This window comes from Clinocottus analis, unplaced genomic scaffold, assembly GCF_023055335.1.
Source record: "Clinocottus analis isolate CAN_PGR_092001 unplaced genomic scaffold, fCliAna1.0.p SCAF_15, whole genome shotgun sequence".
In the NCBI taxonomy this organism is placed as follows: domain Eukaryota; kingdom Metazoa; phylum Chordata; class Actinopteri; order Perciformes; family Cottidae; genus Clinocottus; species Clinocottus analis.
This window is the reverse complement of record NW_027175876.1, coordinates 15,469,909-15,497,079: the sequence shown is the minus strand read 5'-3', so window position 1 is coordinate 15,497,079 and position 27,171 is coordinate 15,469,909. Positions and strand designations below refer to the sequence as shown.

Below are 27,171 nucleotides of genomic sequence, written 5' to 3'. Positions count from 1 at the left end.
CAGCATCAGTGACTAGGTGGCGAGGAGAACGTAACTTTTCTAACTGGTAGTTGACCTTGGCGGTCAGCAGTGGAGGGTCCCTGCCATGTCAGGCAGACGACTGTAATTACCACAAACTGAAGCATGACACGGCCCACCCTGGTTCTTTAATGAAGGTTTTTATTGGCTGGAGCGCTGAGCAGTGACAATATTCACATTCCCTGTGTGAGGGAAATTGTGTATGTGACTATCTATCTATCTATCTATCTATCTATCTATCTATCTATCTATCTATCTATCTATCTATCTATCTATCTATCTATCTATGTATCTATCCATCATCCATCCATCCATCCATCCATTGATCTATCTTCATTCGATTCTCTTATTTGCTATTCCAATCTCTTTTCTTTCTCTGACTGGGTTTCTCTCCCCTCCCTTGCTTGCTTGTTTGGGAAGTTGATGAAATGTGTCTGTGGTTATCATTAGGCAGCAGCCATCAGCTGCCACTCTCTTAGCTGCCACGCTTCCTTTCACAGCATATGGCACGGCTGTGTAAGATATGAAAGATATCACTAGATGCAAATATGTTGGTGGTGGGGTGGAAGGTTTTGGGGTGTTGGTGATGATATGATAGTTTAGCTTGTATTGATGAAGCCGTGTGTGCAGACCAAAATACATATACAAATAAGAAGAAAAACAATTTGATAAATTGAGAAAGCGCTCATCAATCCTTTTGCCAATCTCACATCTTCATTTCATATTGATCCTCATGTGTTGATGAGATTACACAGCTCCCAAATATATGGACCCCTCTTGGTCCTTGGGGGGCATGTAAATACCCTCTATGTGCGAGTCACTGTACCACTGCCCAATCATGTCGGGCCCTTAACGTCCCTCCACCTCTCTTCTTACCCCCTCTCCTCCTCTTCCCTTCCCTCTTTCACTTTCTTCTCATCGTGCAAGCTGTTAAGCTGTCCAGCTCTCAGCTGCCAAGCGGCCGTGTGAAGCCTCGCCAACCTAAACACGGGCAGGCAGCCCGCCACTCGCCCCCCAACACACACACGTACCGACATACAAGCACAAAAATACATCCACATAAATGTCCACACACATGCGCATGCACCGGCTTGAACACACACGTTCGTAGCATAGCAGGAGCCAGGCCATGTGCCACCCCACACAAACAGTGAGCCAGACGGCTACACCAGAGCCACTAATAGCAGAGAAAAACAGACAGAATCAGTAAATGAGCCCCTCATTAACTTTTTCTGACCCCTTCTCCCCTGGGGAAAGCCAACCCAATCACACCGCCAAATCAGCTTCCTGTTCGAGACACTGATCCAACATCAGCTTTGGCTCATCTGCTCTGCACGATACAAATGTGTGTGTGTGTGTGCGTGTGTGTGTGTGTGTGTGTGTGTGTGTGTGTGTGTGTGTGTGTGTGTGTGTGTGTGTGTGTTAAAAGCTGAAGACAGGAAAGGAAAGTGAAAAGAGAATATTGCCACACATGTAACTGTGCTGCATGTGTGTTTTACATTCCATGACTCTGGGTGGCTCTGAGGCAGCCATCTTACTCTGGGCAAAAGTCAGTTCTCCGTCTTTATTTCCTCCTCCAGGCTTTAAGCGTTGGGACCACCGTACCAACTCGACTCCACTTGCGGTAGCTGCTGATGATAAAGTAGATGCAGATGCCTTGCAAGCAAACACACCGAGCCTGTGTTGAATTAGATGAATCCCGACCAGGGCTCTTTTTATGACTCATAAGCGGGCTGACACGACTGTGCCATAGTGACTGAGAGATTCATTTGGCAATAATAAGTACATTTTTGTAGAGTGTACAGTCACACCAAATCACTTTACTGTAGTTGTTATAACACCAGTGACGTAGAGCTTTATTTTAAGTGGATGCTGTGTTAAGACTGGAGGGGTCTTTACTGTTTACACATCGTCCCCATAACCTCTCCTATCTTTCCTTTTGTGCCTCTATTTCTCGCAAATGCCACACCTCCCCCTCGCTCCCTCTTTCCCTCCCTCCCCCTCTCCCATATTTCCTATTTTCCCCATCAGTGTGCTTTTTCCATTGCTGTCTCTCCTGTCTCCATATGGAAATGACAGAGTAGACGAGATAGATCTGTATATTAAAGCCTAGCTGACATTAGATTAGCATAATGTGTCGTGGCCTCAGGGCAGTACCTGCCATCTGCATTAGCCTGTAGACACACAGACACTGACACAAAAAATGTTATACACACAGACAAAGAAAACCCTCATACATAGACACAAACAGAGAGTTCATAGAACTCTAATTAATTTGACTTAATTTTATGTATAATTAATTGTACATGGCAGCATTGTATAGTAATACCTTGAATAAAAGGAATCAATTAAGTGTTTTTTATTTTTATTTTACAATATTCATGGTGATTGTCTTTCTCTTCCCACAGTTAAAGATGAGCCATCCAGCTACATCTGCACTACCTGTAAGCAGACCTTCACCAGCGCCTGGTTTCTGCTCCAGCATGCCCAGCACACTCATGGCATCCGCATCTACCTGGACCATCACCCGGTCAACTGCTCCCTCACCCCCCGCATGGCTCTGCCTCCCCCCCCATGCGCCGAGGCCCTTCCCCGCTCCGCTCTCCCCACTTTCCTTGGTGACACCAACAACCCGTTCCACCTCCTCCGCATGGCTGCGCCCCTGCTCAGGGAACACCACCCTCCTCCCCCGGGGTACATGGAGACCCGGCTGCCTGCAACTCCACCCTTTATGAGCCCTCCCCCACCCCCGAGACCCGCTCTAGAGCGGCTGGGCCCAGAGGAGATGGGGCTGCTGTCCCAGCACCCCAGTGCCTTTGAGAGGGTAATGCGGATGACCCCCATGGAGCCTCCTTCCATGGACTTTTCCCGACGTCTGAGAGAACTGGCCGGCAACACGACCAATAACGGGGGCCCCACACCTCCTCTCTCACCCAACCGCGTGCCACCAATGCACCGCTTGCTGAGTCCCACACTTTTCCAGGCTGGCTCCAAGCCCCCGGCGTTTCTCACCTATCCCCCGCAGCCGCCCACTGCTCAGGGGGGACACGGCTCTTCCAGCCCTCCTGACACCCAGGGTCAGAACCAGACCCCGGGGAAATCCAAATCCTGTGAGTTCTGTGGAAAGATTTTCAAGTTCCAGAGCAACCTTATCGTCCACAGACGCAGTCACACAGGAGAGAGGCCGTACAAGTGCCATCTATGTGATCATGCCTGTTCCCAGGCCAGCAAGCTCAAGAGGCACATGAAGACACATATGCACAACAAGTCTGGGTCTATGAGTGGCTCCCCAGAACAGGGAAATAGAGAAGATGGAGGGGAGGGGGATGAAAAGAGTAGGGAGGGATGTTCAAGAGGGATGGGGATGGACAACGAGGAGGAGGAGGAAGAAGAGGAGGAAGAAGAAGAGGAAGAAGAGGAAGAAGAGGAAGAATTGAGGAATGGAAGTCGGCCCGATTCAAACTTAAGCGAAGACTCCCAGGAGTTCAGCCAGAACAGGGAGAATGGCCCGAGACAGTGTCCTGGGGAGGAACCCCTGAGCGAAGATAGAGTAAGTGATAGTGGCGGGGTGGGTATGATGCACCCGTACAGCCATCTGGACAATCACCTTAGACTTAACCTTAACAAGAGAGGCCTAGAGAGACAGCCTAATGGAGATGCTGGACAGAGGGGTGAAGAAAGAGAGAATGAGAGGGAGCAGGACAGAGAGCGAGATCAGCAGGTGGAACAAAGGCCTGTCATGAACGGTAGGATCAGTGTATCTGAAGTAGACTCCTTCCCGGGGCTGTTTCAGCGTCGGCCCACTCCCATCACCAGTCCAAACCCCTCCAACAACAAGAGGATCAAGATAGAGAAGGAACAGCTGGAGCTTCCCCCGACCTTACCCCTTATCTCCCCGGAGAATGTCTACTCTCAGCTCCTGGCAGGCTACGCTGCTTCACGCCACTTCATCAGAGAACCCTTCTTGGGATTCACAGATTCCCGTCAGTCGCCGTTTGCCACCTCCTCCGAGCACTCCTCCTCAGAGACGGGAAGCCTTCGCTTCTCTACTCCGCCGGGGGAGATGATGGAAGGAGGAAGCGCCTCTGGCCGCAGCGGCAGCAGCACTCCTCACCTCCTGCGGGGACCGGGACCCGGCAGGCCTCCGAGCTCTAAGGATAGGAGGAATGACACCTGTGAGTACTGTGGCAAGGTGTTTAAGAACTGCAGCAACCTGACGGTGCACCGCCGCAGCCACACAGGCGAACGGCCCTATAAGTGCGACCTGTGCAGCTACGCCTGTGCCCAGAGCTCCAAGCTGACGCGCCACATGAAGACCCACGGGCAATTTGGGAAGGATGTGTACCGCTGCGACATCTGCCATATGCCCTTTAGCGTCTACAGCACGCTGGAGAAACACATGAAGAAATGGCACGGCGAACATTTGATGGCCAGTGAGGTCAAACTGGAGGAGGCGGACAGAGGTTAGGCCAGCAGCCATTTGTTCTTCAGCCTAAGGTGTACACAAGCAAACAATCAAACACACATAAGCAAAAACAGACACACACATGCACACACAACATCCCTATAACCACTTCTTCAGCTAGCTCGGCGGCTTGGCTGGATAATTTTTCTCTCTTTAAAAAATTGAGATTGATTGATGTTCATCTTTTTTTTTTCTTGTCACAGAAACTGCCACCTGAGAATATAAACAAAGGGAAACTTTAATGAGAACTTGTCTGGAATGCACAATATGGTGTTTCTTGGCAAACTGTCTGAGGATTTTATCAGTTAGGAATCCATGGAGCCTTTCTACTGTGCAATAATTTCTGTATTTATTGGAGTTTTTGTAATGATATTTGGCATGTGCAGGTACCTCTTCGTGGGATTTCATATGGAGTTAGTTTTGAAATGTGCAAAAACTTTTTTCTTTCTAAAATGCGATAACTGGGAAGACGTCACCCTATATTACAAATGTTCTTAGTTTTTTTTCCTTTAAGGAAGCTTATTATCATGTCTAAGTAAAATTGTGCAAAGCAGTTAAAGTAAAGTCAAAATATTTTTTTTTTATATGAACTGCAGCAGCGGACTACAATCCACTCCCTAACACAGGCCTAAAGCACTGAATGTCAGCCTGACAATAAAACATCTTGCTGGATTTAAAAAATCCTGATAAGTTACTTTACATTTATTTAGGAAATTTGTCCTTGAAAATATTGGCATGTGAATAATTTCGAAAATGCAGTTACTGTATCGCTGTCCTTGCTTGAGTCAGGACATAAATAAAGGTTGCACTTAATGGAGGTACCTTTAACTGATGCTCAGTACATTCCCAATGTAGGATTAAACACCATATTTAATATGTTGAATAAGTTAAGACTACTTATGATTAATGTGAGAAGGAGAAAAGTCCTGCTTATGGTTTGTAAATATATTCTTTTTTTTGATATGTTAAAGTAGCCCCGACTGTACGTGAAAGACGGCCTAAAACTAAACAATCAGAAGACCAGCTGCTTGCATCACTCCCAGTATATGCTAAGTGTAACTCCCATTCATTCTTCCTTTCTCAGACCCACCTGATTATATCCCCCACTCCCCCGTCCTGTGTGTGCTTACTCAAAGGCAGTTTGTTCAACTAAAGCTTCTTCAACAATTGTAACACTTTCTAAATCATTCTCCATTTCCCTCTGGTGTCGGCCGTAGCAACACTCTGACCCGGGTCGACTCTCCTGTCCCCATAGAATCCATAAAATGGTTACAAATGCAATTCATATCAACATGTGTTAGAGTGTGTGTTCTTCTCTCTGCAGTGTGTTCTAAGCCTCCCTCTCCGACGGTGTCTTTTCACAGTTCACTAGCTCAGATTCATGCATTAGAGCGGCTTTTAAAAAGGAAGCCGGTTCATTCGCCTCACAAAGTGATATGGGTTTAACTCCCAGTAACAGATTTTGAGACAGTGTATATGTTAGTAACTTTTGGGGATTACAGTTTTTATTTTCTGCATCGTTCATCCTGAATTGAATCTGTTGGAGAATTTCAAAAAGCTATTTTTTTGAGTTATGATACTTATTGAGCACAACTGCAAAGGGGATTGCCGGACGACCTTGAGTAGGGGCTATTCTCATGGTAAAAATTAAAGATTGAAAAATGAGTGTGAGAAAGACATGGAGGGAGAAAGAGCAAGATCTTGGCCATGGAGAAGAGTCATTCAAATGAAATTGGAAGCATATGAAAACATTTTTTTTAATACCCAGAACTGGCCACATTTTAAAACGGACCATCAGTGAGACAGAGCGAGCGTGAGAGGGAGGGAGACACAAAGCCACATGAAAGGAGATTAAGATTAAGACTACATCTTTCATTTTAGTACTGCAATTCTCAATCACTTGACCTGCTATTTTGGTCTATTGTCAGGTTTTACCTGCACCTTTTTTTCTTTTTTTTTAGGCCTACAGGAAAACAAGGATTATACTGTGTCTTGAATGCAAATTCCTCTTTTGTGAGTTAAAAAAAGAAATGATTTTGAGGCCAGAGCAGTTCCCCATGAGATAGTTCAATATATTAACAGCGAATTGACATAAGAAGTGAGATTGGCTGAAGAGCTGCTTTCCGCTTGCTTACACATGTTACGCTTACACCACGAGAGCCAAACTCCCGACCTGTTGTACACACAGTGTTCATCCCAGCGAAGCTCAGTTCAGCATACAACTATGAAATATATCACATCCAATCGATGAACAGAAGAACCCTGACAGAGAGCCACATCACACATGGACATTCAGGCTTACAATATGTTTACAGTGTTGAAGTATGCCATTAATGAAATACTCTGTGTAAGTGTTGAAATGAATATAAAGTATTGTTTTCTCCAATGTTCTTTCAAATGTTTTTGAATGCCATAGCAGTTTTGTATCATGGTGGAGGGATTTTATCTTCATGAATATGTTTCTTTATGATTACTTGTTCACTGTATGGGAAGATATGTTTTGAAATGTAATATTGCAGAATCATGCCAGATTATTTTTTCTTCTTCTAGAAACAGTGGTGCCATTATTGACTGTTTAGTTTTGTTTTATTTAATTTTTTTTTCTTTTAAAAAGAATTTCCTGTTGTTGGTTTGGTGAAGCTATCCTCCATGGATGTAAAACAAAAACGATTTAAAAAAAAAACTGAATTACATGAATGAGATGATCCTAAAGGAGTAACTTTGGGCAGGGGAATGCTATGCATTCAGCGGGAATTCTTTTACAAATCAATTTTATGAGACATTCATGTCCATTGACTTCTTTGTCTTTGTTTTTCCTCATGGTTGGTTGAAGGTCTTGTGATGGCACTTACAACTGTAAATTTAAATACATTTTCATATTTCACAACTTTCACTTACACTCTTTGTACAAAACAGTTTCTTTTTGGGGGGATGGGGGGTGGGGGGTGGGGGGAGGTGAGGGGGGAGTGCATCATTGTGAAAAAAAGTGATTTTAGAACAGTACACATCTGCTGTTTTGAACATATATGTATTTTTGTAATGTGTTGAAAAATCAATACAAGAAAGCCAACACTTCAATAAATGTTGCAATTGCTCTATGATTGAAGGAACTTTTCATTCTGATTATTTCATCCTCCTCTTTTTCTGCCATCGTGATGAATAAGACACATTGGAGCAGCTGTATATACATAATACGTATGTTTAGTACAGCTACAACTAGAATACATAACTATTGTTGCTGCTCCACCATTCTAGACTAGTCCTTGGGAATTACCTCATCTGTTAACACTGATATTTTTTAAAACTTTTTTAAGGGGCTTTGACAAAATTACATTGCAGAAAAAAGCTGCTTATAATCCCATTCTGATAATTATGATTCTGATGTTGGCTTCAGGGTGTGAAATCTTGTATCACTGCAGACTACCAGCCGATAGTGGTGGACCTATATGCAGGATTTAAAAGAGTGTAATAATACACACAACATGCATTTATAAATAAGATGCAGGGACACATTTTTGCACTGAACATTTCCATTTATTGATACCTGTTTGGTGAGGAAAACAAATAGTTTGTCACCTGTTTCTCCTCTGCTGTGATGGAGCCCTCTGTTCACACCCAGAAACAGGAGGGTGCTATTGGCTTATGTAAGGAATGCTCCCAGGGGAAGGCACCACATCTACATGGAGGGGTAGCCAATGCTATTTGTTTTTGCTTTTTTTTTTTTTTAAGAACTTGTTTTGCAATACACACACACACACACACACACACACACACACACACACACACACACACACACACACACACACATATATATATATATATATATATATATATATATATATATATATATATATATATATATATATATATATATATATATATATATATATATATATGCAATATAAATAGTTGAACATTTTGTTAAACAGGTGTTAATTTTCTGTGGGATAATTGATCATCAGAACCCAATCTATAGTCTCTTAGCAGGACCCGGCTGACATTCTGGCAGAAAATAAAAACATAAGTGGTCCCCAAAACAAGAAAAAACATAGTGACTCTCTTACATCCAGATAAGATCAGGAAAAGCAACTCTATTCAGGTATCACCTCCAAACGTTCACTCTTGTCCCTCAGATCCATACTGACCATGAATGGAAGGAAACTGTTGACATCCCTCCTGTCACTCAACTCAGCAGAAGACCACCAACTGACACAAACAATCATCCCCAAAGAAAACAGCCAAAGTCAAACAGATCCAAAACATCCCACAAGATACAGACCCATCAGCTGCTCAGCCACATTGGTAAACTCTTTCAACAGCATTAAACAAACAAAGCAATACAAATGGCATACACACTGCCACAGTACATCAGAACCCATTACATCCACAGTATGTTGTTCTCAAAGCACCCAAGAGAGAAACATCATCCTCACACAGAAATACAGACAAAACCCCATTCAGATAATCCAAGAGGAGCATCGGGCCATGGAACACCCCTCTTCATAACACACAACATTATAAAAAAAACACACCATGTAGCCTAGAGTTCTCTTTCATGTTCCCTACCTGAACTAACTAACCAACTAACTAAGAGCTAAAAGGTCCCAAGTATAGTTTTGGTTGAGTTATTTGTGGCAGGCCTTACTTGGTAATTAAGGCCTGCCACAAATAACTCAACCAAAACTATACTTGGGACCTTTTAGCTCTTAGTTAGTTACATACTGCTGCACGGGTTTGTCGCCTTTCATTTTAGAGACCCCCGCACAACCTAACTGAGTGTTCCTGTCACTTTGTGGGCCCTATAGCCACTCGGGCAACCTTACAGGTACAAACAATGGTTTTGGTCTCGACAGCAAATCCCCTATTCATGACAACTGGAGCGCAGGTTTTTATATAACTCACTAATAAATTATATTTAAATTAGGCTTAAAGTCAGCCATGATTGATGGTGGGAATTCGAGTTATATAGGAAAAATACTATAATGAACTAGGATAATCCACTGTAGGGTCTGTGTTCTTCCCATAGCAGTAGTCTCTCTATGGGTGCCCTCGACCCAAAGGGCACATCGAAAACTGAAATAGAACTATAATATTAATAGGAATTGTTGATTGTACCGTTGAAATTACCGTTGATTATACCGTTGATTTTCTTTATTGAAACAATCCCTAAATATTTACCTCAAAGGTAGCTTAAGCATCATATGAGGTTTTCACCGTCTTGTTCAGTTAAACTGCAGGCTGTTGGAGTGTGATGTCTAAAGGTCTGTGAGTGGATGTTTTATGGTTGAAATTTAAGAAATACCGATCATGTTGTCAGGGAGGAATTGTGCTAGCTTGCAGTTAGAAATCTTGGGGCAAGACAGAACACAGGGATAGTAGCTACTAAATCTTAATCAGAATCTGACAAACAATATTTCACATTGTGCGACTCTACCGGTCGGTGCATTGATTAAAAAAAGCCAGTTTGGAAAGTGTTACTTCAGAGTTGACTGCTCCTACAACTCCCTTGTTCTTAGATAACAATACAAATGAGAGCGAGGCTCACAACTTTTATTTGTGAAGGTAGCTGTTGACAGCCTCCTGCTTCAAAAATGAGTCCTGGCATGAGTGTTGGGACCATCAGGTATTTCTTGATATCAGGCCAACAACAGTCAAGCCTGTCCTCGCTTGAGCCTCCAGGCCATTGGATAGCATAACAGAAACAGTGCATGTACAGTGTGTGTGTGTGTGTGTGTGTGTGTGTGTGTGTCCTCGCTTAAAGAGAAAACAGGAGAAGAGGGAATAAACACAATGGAGTGGATATAGAGGAGTGAAGAAAGAAAAGAAAGCTTGTGAAGGGCGGGTGTGTTCCAGAAAGTCAAATCAGGAGAAATTCTGATGGTTGCCAACTTATGCCACACACAATGACCCATGACTCAATGTTTCAGTGGAATGACATTATACATGGTTGATCGTAAAAATGTTATTATTGGGTCAAAATATTCTATGATTGGGGCCATAGGTGTTTGCAGGAGGGTTTCGACTTTTCCCAACTCTCTTTGTGTGTGTGTGTGTGTGTGTGTGTGTGTGTGTGTGTGTGTGTGTGTGTGTGTGTGTGTGTGTGTGTGTGTGTGAGAGTGTGGCTGACAGTGACATCTGTGTGCCATATTGATGATTTTGGTCTTCTGGTCAGCAGAAATGTGTATGCAGCCAGCATGTCACAATGCCACAGCTCTTTATAGCGATGGCACAACATTAACATAACACTTGTAATAGCATGACGCCCAACCATTAGTGGTTGCAGATGCTTGAAGGATTAAAAAAAGGTAAACAAATATATATATATATATATATATATATATATATATATATATATATATATATATATATATATATATATATATATATATATATATATACAAGAGACAAAGAAGAGCACCTGACATATGAACTGTATTCCATTTAAGGCACATAAAAGATGGCATTACATTTATTTTCATCAGACTGACAATTGATGTAGAACAAAATTGTGTATTTGTCTTCCAAAATTGCAAATCATATCATAACCTCAAGCCTCTTATTATAAAACATAGTTTCAACATTATGTCAAAACATTCATGCCAGACTGTGTGTTTTTCTTAAAGGGCTACTTTACACAGTTCACATGGGCCTAGCCTTCTTGAAGCTAGTTTAGGAGAAGGCCCCCGTCTGTGTGCCCAGCTCATGAGAGAAGTGGCCTCGAGCGGCAGTGGTGAGGATGTGCTGTATCCTCTTCACCAGAACGCACTGGGCAGAGACCCGATAGTCACAGACAGAGAGTCGCTGAGCAGAAGATAGGAAATCAAAGTTTGGAGTAAAACCACGTCCTCAGGGAACAGGGTGTCAGCAGGGACTGCGGTTCGCATCCCGGGCCACACAGAACCACAAGGCCACCGCAGAGACCTGACTTTCCACTGGATCACAGGAATCAGGCCCCACTGGCCTCTCTGTAGATATCCAGTTAGTAATCTACTGGCTCTGACCAGTACCCAGTCAAATGCCGCTGCCCGCCCAGCAGCAGACTGCGCTTCACCCTCTACACAGTAAATCTGGCCCAGCTGGCTGTTCTTGGGAAAAGAGGGAAAGAAAAGATGGGGGGAAGAGTAGGGGGAACCATTTAGAAAGTTGGTCAGGAGACAGAGAGCAGTGTGGTGGGTCGTGGCCACTCAACAGTGTGGCTTGGGAAGATTCTCTCTTCTGGAAGAACCGGACCCACAGGAACAAAGGCTTTGTGGTCATATCCAGCGTGTAACTAAAGGACAGGAAATGCAGACTTTTTCAGAGGGAGTTAAAACGCTAAAGCCACTCACTCGGTGGGAGGTTCTGGCCGTTTAGGGCAAAATCATGTCGTTGAGTTTCAAAACGGCACTCATCTTAAAACAGATATGACAAGTCATGGTTGCTATAATTGCCTCCCTTATAGTCATAAAATTCCTGAACTCGGAAAATTACAATCTTCCTCACATTCACTTAGTTATGGCTTTCATAATTCTGTGCGTAGCTCATACTATTTTTTACTTTCTTTCTTCTTGGTCAGTTGTCAGTTAGTTGGTCAGTCACCAATACAACAGTATTATAAGTCTGTATTTTAAAATAACATAAAGAAAGCAACACAGCAAAACTGGAATCCTTTGTTCCACATTTAGACAGACAATTATTTTCTTCTTAAAACTCTTCTTAACGATAAGGCAGAAAAGTAACGGACATGATTGTGAAGACACCTGATGTGATCCACTTTAACAGCAATTTGCCATTAACTGATTTTGTTTGTGTCATTAAAACACCCTGAACACTGTCCGTCACATCAGCACGGTGATGTACCGTAAAGCATAACGTTTATTTATCTTCGCTCTAGACACACCCCTCAGTCTGCGTATCTAAGCCGTCTGCTTTCGGTCTCTTCATCACTTGCTTTAACCTCACTTGTATCCATTTTCCCTTCTCAGCTCTTTGTTCTCTGTTTCCTCTCCCAAGCCTGCTTCTACTTGATTGATTCCTTCCAGATACATTTTCTCTCCCTCTCCCTCCCCTTTTTTTATTTATTTCAGAGACAACTCTTTTTTCTCTTTCCTACCGTCTTGTCCCACTAGCGTAGCAGAGTTCTGTTGGTGTAGGACCTCCCAGAGGGGCCCAGACACAGGTAGCTCTTGCTGGGGAAGCTTCTCTGCTGCCGGCTTCCTGACGCCCAACCTGACCCCCCCCCCCCCCCTCCCGCCCTTCCACCCTACACACACACACACACACACACACACACACACACACACACACACACACACACACACACACACACATGCACACCTTGCTCACATACATGCACACCTTGCCTCAGGGGGGTCAGTGTCATTGTTGGCATTGGGTACATGCTCGTCGTGGTGCAATATTAAATCTTCTCATTTGATTTGGACTGTAATTATGTCGTAAAAACAAACTGGCTGTGAAGCCGTAGCCCGCCAGTGTGATCTACTTTCATCAAGTGCAGACTGGCTTAATTATAGAGTACACCCATCTTTCACTGGGCAGCTTTTCCTGCTGCTTCTTTAAGCCATCACATTCTTTTATTGTGCGTTAATCACAAGGCAATTGGACCTTGTGCAATGGCTGGGGGTATATTTTAACACTGGTCTGTACACATCTTGCAAATTGTAAAAAAAAAAGTCAAGAGTTAAGCAGTTGTACATGGTAATGGAATCTGATGCCTCCTCTATTTCTGCCGTGTACTTAATGATATGGTTTTCATACCACAAAGGTATTCAAATGGGAGGAATCTCTGCTGAGAATAAATGATTTGCTGTTCTTTGTGCACCTCAAATTGAGTGTGTGAGGTTAGCCAGAGAAAAGAGTACATTTGAGAATAAATGATCAAATCTCATCAAAGGAAATCACACTGATATGAACGACTGTAAATAAAACTTAGATGGTTTCCCCATGGGATTTTATTTCAGTTTCATTATCTTATGAGGGAGCCATAAAGCACTTGAAGAAATAACACTCAAGCCTGAAGATCTATGAGTTTTATGAGCAAATTATTTCCTCACATAGTCGCTTTTTATCTGTTTTTTACAGCTCGACATCTGAAATACATGTTTGTTTAGGCCTGCTTGTGCCACATGGTTAAGTCAAACCAGATTCCACCTTCACATCAACTCACACAGGAGGATGCCAGATGCCAAATTGCAACATATGGCAATATGTATATTCATTTTTTTCCCTCCGCTTCATGCAATATGGTTTAGAGCACTGCTTCAAATAGCTCAAACGATTAAATCATTTGCTCCGTGTATTATGTGTCTCAAACAGATCTTCCGGTTTTCTGATTTCAGTTAAATTGTGTAAGGTTGCAATGAAGTCAGTTACTTGTAACTAGGACTTAATGAATAAAATAAAATGAAAAAGTCCCTCAGGAAAGTCACAAAACAAACGATGATGGAGAACATCAATAATCTAGAAGTATTCATATTCTCGGCTTAAAAAACCACGCTACAATTATGATCTTGATAATGCGCACTGGGTAGTAATAAGAGAACATAGAAAGGGTTGATGTCAGAGATGAGTGTGTGAGGGAGGGATAAAGGATGGAGCTGTCTGGGGACTGACCCCTTTATGTCTTAATGGTTGAGCTGGAAAGAGGGGAGACTATGAAAGCTGAAGGGTTTTGTCCCTCTCCACCGGCCTTTCATGATGGGTTGTGACAGGTGTGTGAAGTGGGCACCTTAGCAGAGGTAATAGCCGTGTCTCTCCCGTGGGTCATTGTTTGTCCCTTTGCCTGAAAAAATGATTTGAAAGAGGATTTTTAGTTTCTTACAATTTTAGTGTTAAGAGGAATATTTTGTAATTATCTTGCTCTCTCAGAAATACACTAAGTACAAATCACAATTCCAAAATATTTGGAGTGCATCTATTATCAGCGTGGGATGCTGTACATAAACACACACTGTAAACACACCCTGCTGCTGTTCTGGAGCTGAAACAGGCGGCTGGGCTTCACTGCAGAAACCATTAATGCCACTGAGGAGTCATAAAGGTGATTAACAGCGCTTTCTAATTAAAGATCAATGGAGACTCTTTGAGGTTATTTGTTATATGAATTAGGATGCCAACTGACCATTTATGACATCAGGCAATGTCACCGTGACCAATTAGGTAATGATTTACCCTTTTTTTGAGAAGCAGTTTAAACCAAACTATAGAGTATTGACTGCCTTACGATATGTGGATGTGTTCATGAAGGCCTTTTTATTTCACTTATCTTTGGTAACATGGTATGTTGAGGAATGGCACAACCTTTTTGATTGTTTTTTATATTCTGATTGCTGCAAAGTATTGAACAATACCTTGCTCGGCTTTCCTGACGGTGTAGTCCTAACCGCTGGCTGTGTGTAAGAACCTTGTACACCAACTCGTCTGAGCTGGTTTTGTATAGTAGCTGCAGCAGTAATCACAAACCAGAATTAGTGGACCTATAACTTTATTTTACAGGTTGGCTGGTCCTCTTAACAATCCAAGGGTAAAACGTGCCAATGGGCTGGACTTCCTGAGTGCTGGGACGGTCGTCCTCCATGAGAAGAGTGTCTTTCCAATGGACCCAATCCGGATCAAAGCTGCTGTCGGCATGAGCGACTGGGCCTGGAGAATACTGGCAAGTCAGGAAATTAAAAAAAAGAAAAGGCTGAAGCTTTTAGAGAAAAGACTAGTGGAAAAGGTCATAGTAAAATGTAGTATAATCCTATGTAAAGGGTAAGGATACTCAACCCGATGTCCGACCAAGCCTGATGTCTGAGGTTTGCTGTTAAAGCCATGCCCACCCACAGCTTGGACACCAGGAGGTGGTCTGCAAGACTTGCTCTTTTGTCTCAGATTCATAGTTCTTGCCCTTCAAGGGCAAGTCCTCTGAAATTAAACGATGAGTGCTCTTGTGGAACTTCCCTCACTGGGGGTGCAACAGGAAATGCCTAAGAGCAGAAGTTAAATATGTTGAGTAGAGTTCTACTGTTTGTTTTTTTTTTACTAATCATGCACAACCTACAGCAGTTAATAAATTAAAAGGGCCCAAAAGCTTGAGTAGACCTAGTTGAGTTAACAATAGCATCAGTTAGCTTGGGTAACGGCAGGCTGAAAAGAACTTGAGGGTTCTGGGCCTGCAGAAAGCATATCGTATAATACAGGTAGCTGTAAGAAGCTGCTGCCAGTGCTCTCTGAACTGGATTGACGGTAGCTAGGACTTTGAGGTAGACTAAAGGCTGATTTATATTCTGTTTTTACGCAGAGACGCAAGCACACAAGGACCCTCTTGTGTAGTCCCAGCAGCCATTTTGCGTGCATCACCCAAAATTTCTGACTATCCGTCAAAGCTACGTGAGCCGTTCGCAGCCCACAAGGCTGTGATTGGTCTGCTCACCACGTCCTTTCTGAGTCTCGTATTTCCGGTTTCATAACATAATACCTTTGTTTTTAAAAGCCACAGCAGAAATACGAACAATAGATCCCGTCAGAGAACGTTTGGCTAAAGAGGTCTGCAAATATGAGCATTTATATAACCCATCTGACGAAGTATAAGGACACGCAGATGGCGGTAAATTCCTGGAGGGAGATGTTGGTGAACATCGGCGTGCAGGTCGACTCTAAATGGTCGTTGCGCCACTTACTGTTCTGGAGTATGGAAAACGCACGGGAACTATAAAACAAAACGAGTCCGTCAATCCGACAGCGTGGCCAGCCGCAGTTGTAGTTGCAAGAGTATATTTCGCCCTTTAGAAGCACACACTGTCAGGACAAACCCACCAGAAGGCACCATCCAGTTAGAGCCAGCAGAAGCAGGGCTATCAGCTTGGTAGTAAGAGATCATTAGGAGAAGGTCTGACACATCTTTTAAAATGTGGACAAAAAGGAAACGTTACCTGACTCTGCAGGGTGGCTGCAACACTCACCAGGCAGCCTAACAGAGGAAAGCAGACAAGGCGTCAGCACAAGAGGACTACTTAACAGAAATCAATGAAAACAGCACAAAGAAATGGTTGCTTACTCTCCAGGGAACCAAACAGTCATTATGCTGAATGAGCTGCTCAAGTGCTACAATGACCCCATGGAAGGTTTATAAATGTTGCAGGTGACCTGTCCTGACCAATCAGAACAGTTAACGATACACAGCTGCTAGTAAATAATCCAGATGAAGACGTAGCGCTCAAACTTAAAAAGTGAGTGATTTTTTTTAATTCCCAAATTAATTTTACTCAAATGTATGTATTGCTGAACAGTTAGAAATGATTTACTTTTTGTCAAATGGCATAATACCTGACCATCCTGTAATACAGTTATAAAGGTAGGTGCTTTTAACACATATTTTTGTACATCTTTTATGTAATTGCTTTGTAGTTCATTTGAAAGTTTTTTACAAAAATAAATGACAGCACTTTAAATCTGAATTTGAAATGTTAAAACATAAGGAAAGATGTAATGAGATGGCACAGTGAAGAAGCCAAAATGCCTATTGTGTAGCGCCTCAAGAAGAGTAATCTCAGAAACATTTAACTACAAACAAACATGATGAAATCATCCGTGCAAAATGAAACTACAGTTATTTGTCACATAATCATACAAAGCAGAAGACTTTGAACCAACCCACGACCTGAAGAATATATCCTGAGGAGACTGAGATCTAAATGGGTTTGATTGTGGCACATCCCTTCATTAACATCTTCCTCCTCTATACCCAGCTTGAGACTGTGCCAAATGTGCCGTGGTTCTGCATTGTGACAATTTCCGGCACTTCAGATGTGTATTTCCTGGCTTTCTAATCAGAATGCTATTTTGAATCTCAAAAGGGGCTCCATTCAGCCCAACATTAACAGCCCTCGTCTGTGATAATGTGGAGGCTTCGGGCCATAGGCCACCAGCTGCATCCACTTGTCAGTCTTTGGTACAGATGCCCTGTCTGTCTGCTGGGGAGAATGAACTCATGGACTAAAAGGCACTTATTGTGCAAAAGGATTTTATGTACTTATTTTAATATGCCTCATCCAATTCTTTAACATTTGATTATCTGCTCACAGCCATCTCACATTTTAAATGATTTAAATGGAACGCTCCTGTCCCTTTTGTAATTTATGCCTTTGAATGGCCAGTAGAGACCGAATGTATCAAACCAGAATACCCAGGCAATTTATCCGAATCTGCTGTATTTTCTGTGCATCAAATTCTTTTTTTTTTCATACAAATCAGATGAAGAGAACTCAATTATGATGGATCAATAATTCAGCATTCTCAATTATGCTTTAATTGTAAGAAGCAATATCATCCAATCTTATTTTGTGGATAGGTGTTGTTGCTCCGCAGAGCTTTCGCTGATTGTTTATATGAGATTAGTGCTGTGTATCAAGGAAAAGATCAGACAATGTCACAGAGCCTCAGATAGCCAGCAAGTGACACGTGCATAGACATACTTACGCACACACTCAGATACTCCCAAATACACACACTCTTAATGACACAAACACGTAACATAAAGCCAAATGCTGCCACTAAAATTTGCATGGTGCTCAGTAATGCATTAGTGAACATCACTTGGCAATCTGTTCATACGGGCTTAATTGGATTTTAATACCGCCTCTGATCTTGTTTTCTAATTAACGGCGGTGGCTGGCAACCAAGCAGAACCATGCACCCAGCAACACCTTTGATCCCGGCCATATGGAGTTCCTCCAAGCACGCAGGGGATGTAAAAATCCCTCACCTAGACGTGGGCGAACAACAGGCCCCCGAATCAAAATGGATAGGGTGAGGAAAATGAAGGAGGGTGGAGAATGGAGGAGTGTGGCAAGGGGTGTTGAGGGGGGAGAGTAGGGAGGGGGGGCAGTGGCATGTGTCATCCACACATCCCGGCGGCTTTGTTATTGATTAATTTCTCTTACGATCAGTTGTGATCACAGATACATAAAACATGAGAGGGGACCGTATGCCTGTACACCTTATCATCCTTGCTGCCTTTCCACACCCTTTGCTTGCTATTTGGAAATGTCAATAGCTTTTCTAATCTGTTTACTTCTCCCCTTGTGGCCACTACTTTATATATTTGATGAAGGGCTGCCAAAAATGTGTCCTTTTCTACCCTTGCTTTTCCTGTTTTGGCAGACAGAGTGTGGTTATTAAGCTTTACATCTGCATAGTCAGTAACTGGTATCTAGTTGTTTGAAAAGAGTATCACTTAAAGACCTTTTTTCATTCAGATTATTTAATAAATATTAAGACAGCTCTGGGGCTCATTTCTTCATAGTTTTTGGAAGCTTAACGTGGCATGTGCATATTGACGAAATCCACCCTGCAGCCTCAGCACCTTAGGTTTTATGTTAGCCAACATATTTATTAGTGGAAGCATCTGATTAATTAATGCGCATGGTGCAATCATGCTAAAGGAATCATTTCTAAAAAATGTATATATATATATATATATATATATATATATATATATATATATATATATATATATATATATATATATATATATATATATATATATATATATATATATATATTATCCAGTATTGTCAAATTAGTGTTAGTATTTTCCAATTTAATTTTAAATGAAATATCTTTTAATCTTTAACCTTTTCCAAACTTAGACACCTTTCTCGCTCATGTGCATGATTCAGTTCGACAGGGTTGTGTTAAAAGAAAGTCCAGGTCGTATTAACACACCTGTATCTTATCAAACCTTATTAATTGTTGTCATACATCAAAGTTGCTTTATTTATGATTCCAATTATGTTGTATGTATTCCAACTATGTTTCAACAATGTCAGTTGGACTAAGGTATTAGCACGAACAAAAAAATGACAGCACGCTTAAGGGAGTTACCGTACATAAGGCTCGGGAATTTCCTGAGTATCTTACACAAGGTGAAAACAGTGTGTTGCAATCTGTGAAGGTGATGTCGAGTCAAGCAGCTGGCCTTGCTGTGTCTTCTAAGGACACTGCAAAGTCAATCCTACAGGCCTAAACTACTGACTGGTGGGGTAGGTTACCTGTATTTGACCTCTATGGGTGGTCAGAATGAGTGAGCAAGTATGGATACACACATGCATGTGGATTTTGTTCAGAAGTTCAGCAATCTGCCATTGTACTGTTGTCTGACACAAAGCAGCTCATTAACTGTGCATATCAATTAACACTATTTCAGCAAAGTAGACAAATGTCATTAAAAACAGTCTGATGGACAACCAGAAGGAGGGAGTTATTACAGGGTGTCACATTTTCCCAATACTGATGAACACAAAGTTTCCATCAACACGCCCTTTATGAAACAATATCATTAGACTATGAGTGTGATTCTTAGAGTAATGTAATGTGTTGATCATGGCAGCAGCAGCTCTGATTAAATAGTGTTTAAGTCCACACAGACACTCTCATGCTGCTGTTTGGCAAATCTCTCCGTCTTTAATTCTTACTTTTGAACAGAAGCACTTTGACATCATATGGCCTTCTAAAACAACAGCAAAGAAGGGGAAGGCCTTAAAGTGATTGCACCTGAATAATGACGCCTTTTTACATGCTTGTTGTTTGTCCTTCACAGGGCAATTATTTGAACAATGTGCTTATACTCTTTTGAAGATGATTGTGACTTATAGTGCCCTGGCTAATGAGTAGAAATGCATCAAAACTAAAGTGGGGTTCCTAATGAAGATGGTTCACAAGGCCTGAAGGCCTTTTCTTTCTCTTACATGGAACTCTTTCTTTTAATGAAAACAGAAATCCTTGCCCTCCTTACATTTCCAAATTGTCCTTCGACCTTTGCATGTCACAAAGTTTCTCATCTTTCAATCAAAGACACTTTCAAGCACATTGAACGCTATGTTTATTTAAGTGGTATACTTGGTTTTGGAGGCCTTTCTCTTACAACGTAATGGATGACAGAAATGGCCTTAACTGGGGTTTGAAATAATCACAAGCTAATGAGTAACTCCATTGCTGCCATGCTAACACTGTTGTATACTTTTCATGTCTACATTTGATCGTTAATAGAAAACTTAACATGCCAGCACTGCTCCAATCAGCCCCTGAAAAGATGAAGCATGAGCTTAGCTTTTGGACGAGGCTGCAGTCTCTAATTATTCACGTTTTAGCATCATATGCATTACTCTGTCTGAACAATATTTAAAAAAATACTTATCTGATAACAACACAAAGTTGCACATTATTTTGTGAAAATGTGTGTGTACTGCCATAGACTGATGACTTACAGTGTGTGACAGTGTGTTGTCCATTCCCACGTCAGCTGGCCTGCGGCACAAAAGCTGCTCCACCAGTTTGTCTGATAGTGACACACAGGCCACTTATTCAAACTGTTAGCACAGACGAAAGGTACATAACAACTCCTGCTATGACATTACTTGAAGAGCAATTAAAGGAGTTACAGTGGAAGCCTTTAAAGGTTATCTTATTGTTTTCTTTTTCTTAATTCCTCCTATAGAGATTATTTATCTAATTGACCTTTCAAAATATCATAGAGCTGTTTCAAGTGCAGATGACATAATTTTTATTGCGAGACAATTTCCTTCTTTGGAAGCAGCCAGATTACCTCAAGGCAAAGAATCATGGGAGGACGGAGAGAAAAAATGAATTACTGTAGTTTTAAATTTCAATATCCATATGTTGTTATATATGAAAAGACCCAAATGAACACTTTAACCGGACCACTTAGTTATAAATGAATTATTTTTCACAGGAATGAGTCTCTCCCAAGATTGTTACATGTTGATGTAAGTGGTTGACCAATGATCATTTGAGCTGAATAGCACACATTTGAATAAAAACACAAAATATAGATTAGATAACATAAATAAATGCATATGACTGATCTCGTGGTGAGTGGTCATCTCAAGAGGATCATGGTTTTTACCCATAAAAAGTATGTGGCTGCAATTTACAACAAATGAAGTAAAGTGGCTTTTTTGACTTCTCAACAGCAGCAAAACTCACTTTGTAAATCCAAATAATAATTTGACCATAACATCATAATTGTGGGATACTAAGATGAAACAAGGAAATATTTAATCTGATCCTGGGCCTAATCACAAAGAGACACAGTAAAAAAGAAGAAGATTAAAACACACATGGTATCATCTTAAGGTAAATGTCCTGTACATGCTTCTGTGTACAGTTTGTTCGCATTCAGCAACGTGTTTGGCCAGAAGTTGAGGTGTAATTATGGGTTACACAGAACAGTAAAAAAAAAAGTCTTTCTTTGCCTCTCACAGTTTTACACGTACACATGTATGCATCGTACACATAGCAACGTCCACAGCGCTGTACACGCCCAGTGTACTTAGCCCAGGGAGATTCTGGCACAGATACAAAAACCAACAGCCAAGTTATATCAGCAATGCAAACCATCCCCCAGGTCAAAGTGATCAGTGGAACACCACAGAGGAGCAGTTTGGTTTGAGCTCTGGAATGAGGCACCTTGATGAGCCATCAGCGTTGTGAAACAGTCTGTGAACATGCATCTGTATATAAGTTTGATTTATAAAGTGTGGCTTTTATTATCTGTGTGAGTCAAGCCAGAATCTTCCCATCAAAACACTTACACCGCCAAGAGACAAATATATATTTGAAAAAGAGTTTCGGTCACTGATTGCATACAAATCATAATCATAAACAAGTAACTACTCAAATCTAAACAAGTCTTAAGGGAGCTTGTTTATGTTAGAGCACAAAGCACAAAAATACAGGTTGTCTCCCATACCAGAGCACGGCTTTTCAAAAGAATATGGTCAAGTCAGAGCCTTTTGTCACGTGGCAATTCCTTCCTTTCTGCCTGCCGTCAAAGAAGAGATTAAGTTGTCAGAAAGTGGGTCCTGGTCCAGACTGGTCTTTTGAGTGGATATTCACTAGTCTGATCTCCACCACTGCTAATAGACAGAGCTCAAAGAGGAGCAGGGAGAACAGAGGAGGGAGAGGGGTAAGAAGGCTTTAGGATCACTTTACCTGGATTCGGCAGTGTGGCGCTGGTGGATTAGTGCCCCGGGCCTCATGGCACGCTAGTCTGCAAACACCCCATCACACTGATCTACAGGTACAAACACACATGCACACACACGCTCATTTACAGCAAAGAGGCCACTTTACACACAAACATATAAATTCTAGGTTTCTTTTGCACAAATGATTGTTAATGCATTCACATGTCTTTACACACATCTAAATGTACACACAACTAAATGTCCAGCGATCTCCATAGTTTCACAACATCTCAGATCTTTTGCAGCTGCAGCAACAGATAAAACAACCACTCTTATTTCCAGGGGCTTAGAAAACTTCGGCACTGATTTCTGGCTTCCGTACAGTTGGGATGCCTCACCCAAACTTTTTGCGACATCCTAGAAGCTTTCAGAAGTCTGTTCCTGGTCTGATATCACTGTGTAAGGTCACTCACTCATCCAGAACTGCAAAACCATAACCCATAAAGGAGAAAATACAGGTTGTTCTTGGCAGAGAGGAGAAAAAACCCACCACAGCTCCATCCCTCTCTGCCTGCCTCTGCCTACTCTCCCCCCAGTCACTACCTGATGACTTCTCCATCCGTTTTAATTGGTAATTATTTTGCGGGGTTTAATGCCTTTATTCAGACTGTCAGTGTGGAGTCAGGAGAGGAGGATTAGGTGCCCCAGGGGGACGAGACACTGGCACGGCCAGGACAGCTCATTTTTACACGGGCAGGGGAGGAGGACAGCTCATCTTTGATCCGGTTGGGGCTTCGCAGGCCAGAGGGGTGACAGCTGCACTTTCTTTAGCCCACATTTGAATTTGAATTCTATCTTAGGATGCAGCGCGCCGCGGACTTGGCAGGGCAGTGGGGTAATCTGCTCGGCACAAACGCCCGGGCCTTTTCTTCCTGTGTGCCCTCGCAGAGATTGGAGTAATTAAAGTTAAATGGAATGCATTAAAAACTCACTTGTGCCGAGGCTGTGGCGGCCGTGCCAACAGTGAATGGGCTGGGGCTGTCCTTTTACGGTACTCTAATCCTGCAGAATATATGTGTGCCCCATGACTTTGATGCTACGCTACCAAAGCGTCGGAAACGGCTACCAGCGGAGCTACAACTGACTGCTGGCTTTCACCTCAGAAGAACATCTTGGAGCGCAAATTCAGCTGGATTCTGACATTGGCAGGAGGTTGGATGAACCAGCTCGGGAAGGCTATTAGCACTTTCCAGACTCATGTCGCTCTCAAATTGCCATGCTTTGATGTACGCTCTATTTAAATACCACCCCCTGCCTTTCCCCTGACCTGTGCTAATATTTAGAGTGAGTCCTGATTAGTGGTCGGTAACACATTAAGAACTACTACCAATTGTTCCACAAAGGGTTGGCCTATACATGAAGAACTCCTTTCCATGCCAACAAACGCTGGCTTACAACTAATGCAATTTTGCAGAAGAGATGGCACAACGTCATCCATCTTGACGGAGACAGTGATTGCAGCAAAAAAAACGAACATACTCCCATAGCCATCGGCTGGGAACCAAACCTGGTCTTCAAAGTGTATGTCAAGAGACTTGGGGAATCAGACACTAAGGTAATTGTTGCCGTCTTTCATTTTAGAAGAATGTGGACAGAGACAAAGAAGGACAGGCTACACAACTATTATCATAATCTCGCCCTGGTTTTGTCTATGATCCTTAAGCCTTTTTAATGAGAGGAGATATGATGAGGAAAAACATCATATTGGAAAAAACTGTTTTGTGAAACAGAAAATTATGAACAGAGCCAGTGGTAAAGCAAGATAAAAAAAGATGCAAATAAGGATGGAGAGAAAACTCTTGCACACTCGCGGATGTTTTCTTTGTAGTTTACTATCTGCTAACACACACACACATCAATAAGTCAGACAGCCGGTGTTCCTGTCTCCCTCACATACAGCTCTTTTATAAGTGAAGAGACAGTCATTACATACACGTTTCCCAGGTTTCGTACTAAATGCCTACAGCCAAAAGCATGCACAAATTTGTCCGATAGAGCTACATTATACACCAAATATTTCCCTTCAGGCCCATAAAGGGCCAGGTGAAAAAACATGGTGGCCATTTAGTTTGAAACTGCAATTTGACATTTGGCACTTAAATCATTATTTTTTCATACCAGACAATATTTTGTCCAAACACACCAAACAAACTATGCCAAATGTTACAGTAAGCCAAATGTGGCCTGTGTTGCATTCTTGGAAGGGCAAAAAGTCTGAATGACACTGATCTCTCCGCAGTTCTCCAGATTTCCTTCCGTGTTTGAATGCTATTTTTCTTACTGCAGCTTCCCATTATGTCCTGCCTAGTTACATCAGCCATCTGCTGCTCCTTCACCATTATTCTTCTGTGGGTTTGCGGTGACAAAAGCTAGAATCCCAAGCATACTGGTCAAGGTAACATTACATGCCTGAGTGATACATTTTGGATCTGAACTATTCAGCCCACAATACTGCCTACCAGACCCACCAAAACTCACAAAATGACAAGTTATTTGTCAAAAGTCTAATCTGGAGAAGAAAAAAAAGACTCTTTTTTTTCTTGGCCAGGAGGAAAGACTTTTCAAATGCAATATACATGTTTTATTGGACAAGTCTGTCTCCTTTATTGTTGCCAAGGCAATATTTTGTATCATGCACCTAAATTGGATTTTGTAGACCGTTGATGTGACAGAGTCTTCAGGCAGATGAGATGAAAGACCAGTAACGGATGGGGAGATACACGGGGTGGACACAAGAAGCAGACTGAGCAAAACGATAGAGAAACAAGGCAGATTCTCAGGTCCATCCCTCATGTCATAGCTTATCGATACAACACTTACGCATCTGGACATTACAGCTGCTGGTCATGATTCAAGTATGTCTGCTATACATATACATTATCTCTTTAAGTGCAAAATCAGGGGGAAATGCAATGATTACAATCAAACTACTATTGTCTGTACTAAACAGGCAAGCTGGGGCTTTTGTGGAGGGATTCAAGAGCTTGTTCGCTTAAAAGTTAAAAGAATCTCTGAATAACTAATTATAACGCATCTGATTACCAATATAAGACCTTGGTTTTTACTTTTGTGGACTTGATTAGTGATGATTTGTCTATTCGCTGACAGACGCTTGATGTTAGAGAGATAAGGAGAACATTTTTTTTGGCTGGAAAGCCCTGTTATTCATGGGCAGCAGTTTAGTGTGTATTTCCATTAGATGTGTGAAGGCCTCTAAGGTCTAAGAATGCACTTTAATAGATACCTGTCAAATGTAATTAACTATGTTTTCCTATATCACACGCTTTCCCATCGCCTCCAGCCAAAGGCTCCATAGTGTGTTTGTGTGCGTGCGTATACAACTACACATGCATATGTGTCTGTGTGTGAGAGAGACAAGAGTCTGTCTCAGCGCCTTTTGCCACCCAGCGATTGGAGACAGTTTTAATTGCAGCATGACAACCACAAGAAAGGACCAGAAGCCCCATAAAAGCCAAAGCAAGCTGGCAGCCGTCCCACAGTGGAAAGCTAGCCATGCCATAATTACAGGTAAAAAGACCTCTAGCACTGTAGCTCAGAACCATGTTTATTTGACACCAATCATGCAACTATGCAGGTATCCCAACAATAACGTGCTCTGTCCCAACAGGACTTAAGTGGCTCTGAGAAAGACTTGGACATCACTGGTAATCAAGGAATGTCTTGTGGCTCGGAGACTGAATCCTTGTCAGAACATGAAAGCGAGCGGAGAGACCTTGATTTTAAAGAGCTCAGATGAATTCACCAGTGCAAGTTACATTGTTCCCAGTCAGAGAGGAGCCTTGCATCGCATCAATAATTCATTTTACAAGACTTACTTCTGCCTCCAGAGAGCAGGTCGATTTAAACGTTTTGATATCCACATCCAAGAGTGCAATGGGCCACATTAAACACACATTAGTGAAGTCAGTGACAGCTCACGCTGAAGAAGGGAGGCATTCTCTTCCCAGCTTAAGCAGAGGTGATCATCTGTCCTTCTTCAATCAGTAGGCTTGAGATGCACTAACTTCTTTTCTTCGTGAAGACTATTTGGTTCTGTATGAGCGGAGGTGTGTTTAATGACTGTATGCTTGACAGCACACACATTTAGCCTGGCTTATTTGGGAGGAACAGGGTTGTCTCTTGGGTGGCTCTTGGGCGACCGACACTACATGTGTCGTGAACTGGGAACACTTTGGACTCACTCCATGAGAATTTAAATGTTCTCTGCTCGTTCTAATCAGACTTTGTCTTCCAATTTCAAGTAATCACATTGGTAATCATACCAATACACTCACAGTGTAAATCAAAGACGTTTCAGTGACAGTATCAGTCTCTATTTGGAAATCCAGACCCTCGCACATAAATCTCACCTCAGTGTGTTCTTTACGAGAACACAATGTGTGTTTTATGTGTCCTTTTTTAGTGTGGAAAGGCCACATCTTGAATGACACTCACTGGCAGAGCCGTGGGAGCGAAAGGTGTCTGTGTGAAAATACATGGCAACATGTTTCCTCTCACCTTTATTGTTGTAGCTGGATATATAGTTACAGTTTGAGTTATTCATTCACTGAATGTTATTTACTTGCATCCTGGAAGTGATGATGTACTTGTTAGGTAATGACTGTCAAGGCAATTGGCGGATAAAGTGGTGAACCGGGC

General features: G+C 42.1%; 1 protein-coding gene across 2 annotated transcripts in view; it reads left to right on the top strand.

Annotated features, from left to right (window-relative positions):
* bcl11bb (BCL11 transcription factor B b) overlaps window positions 1-7,408 on the top strand; it is a 29,324-nt gene extending 21,916 nt beyond the window's left edge. For both annotated transcript variants that reach the window (XM_068577182.1, XM_068577181.1), the window contains one exon: window positions 2,427-7,408. In XM_068577182.1, coding sequence (XP_068433283.1) covers window positions 2,427-4,486 — 2,060 coding nt within the window. In that variant the 3' untranslated portion in view covers window positions 4,487-7,408. The remainder of the gene's footprint in view (window positions 1-2,426) is intronic.
* The last annotated feature ends 19,763 nt before the right edge of the window (window positions 7,409-27,171 follow it).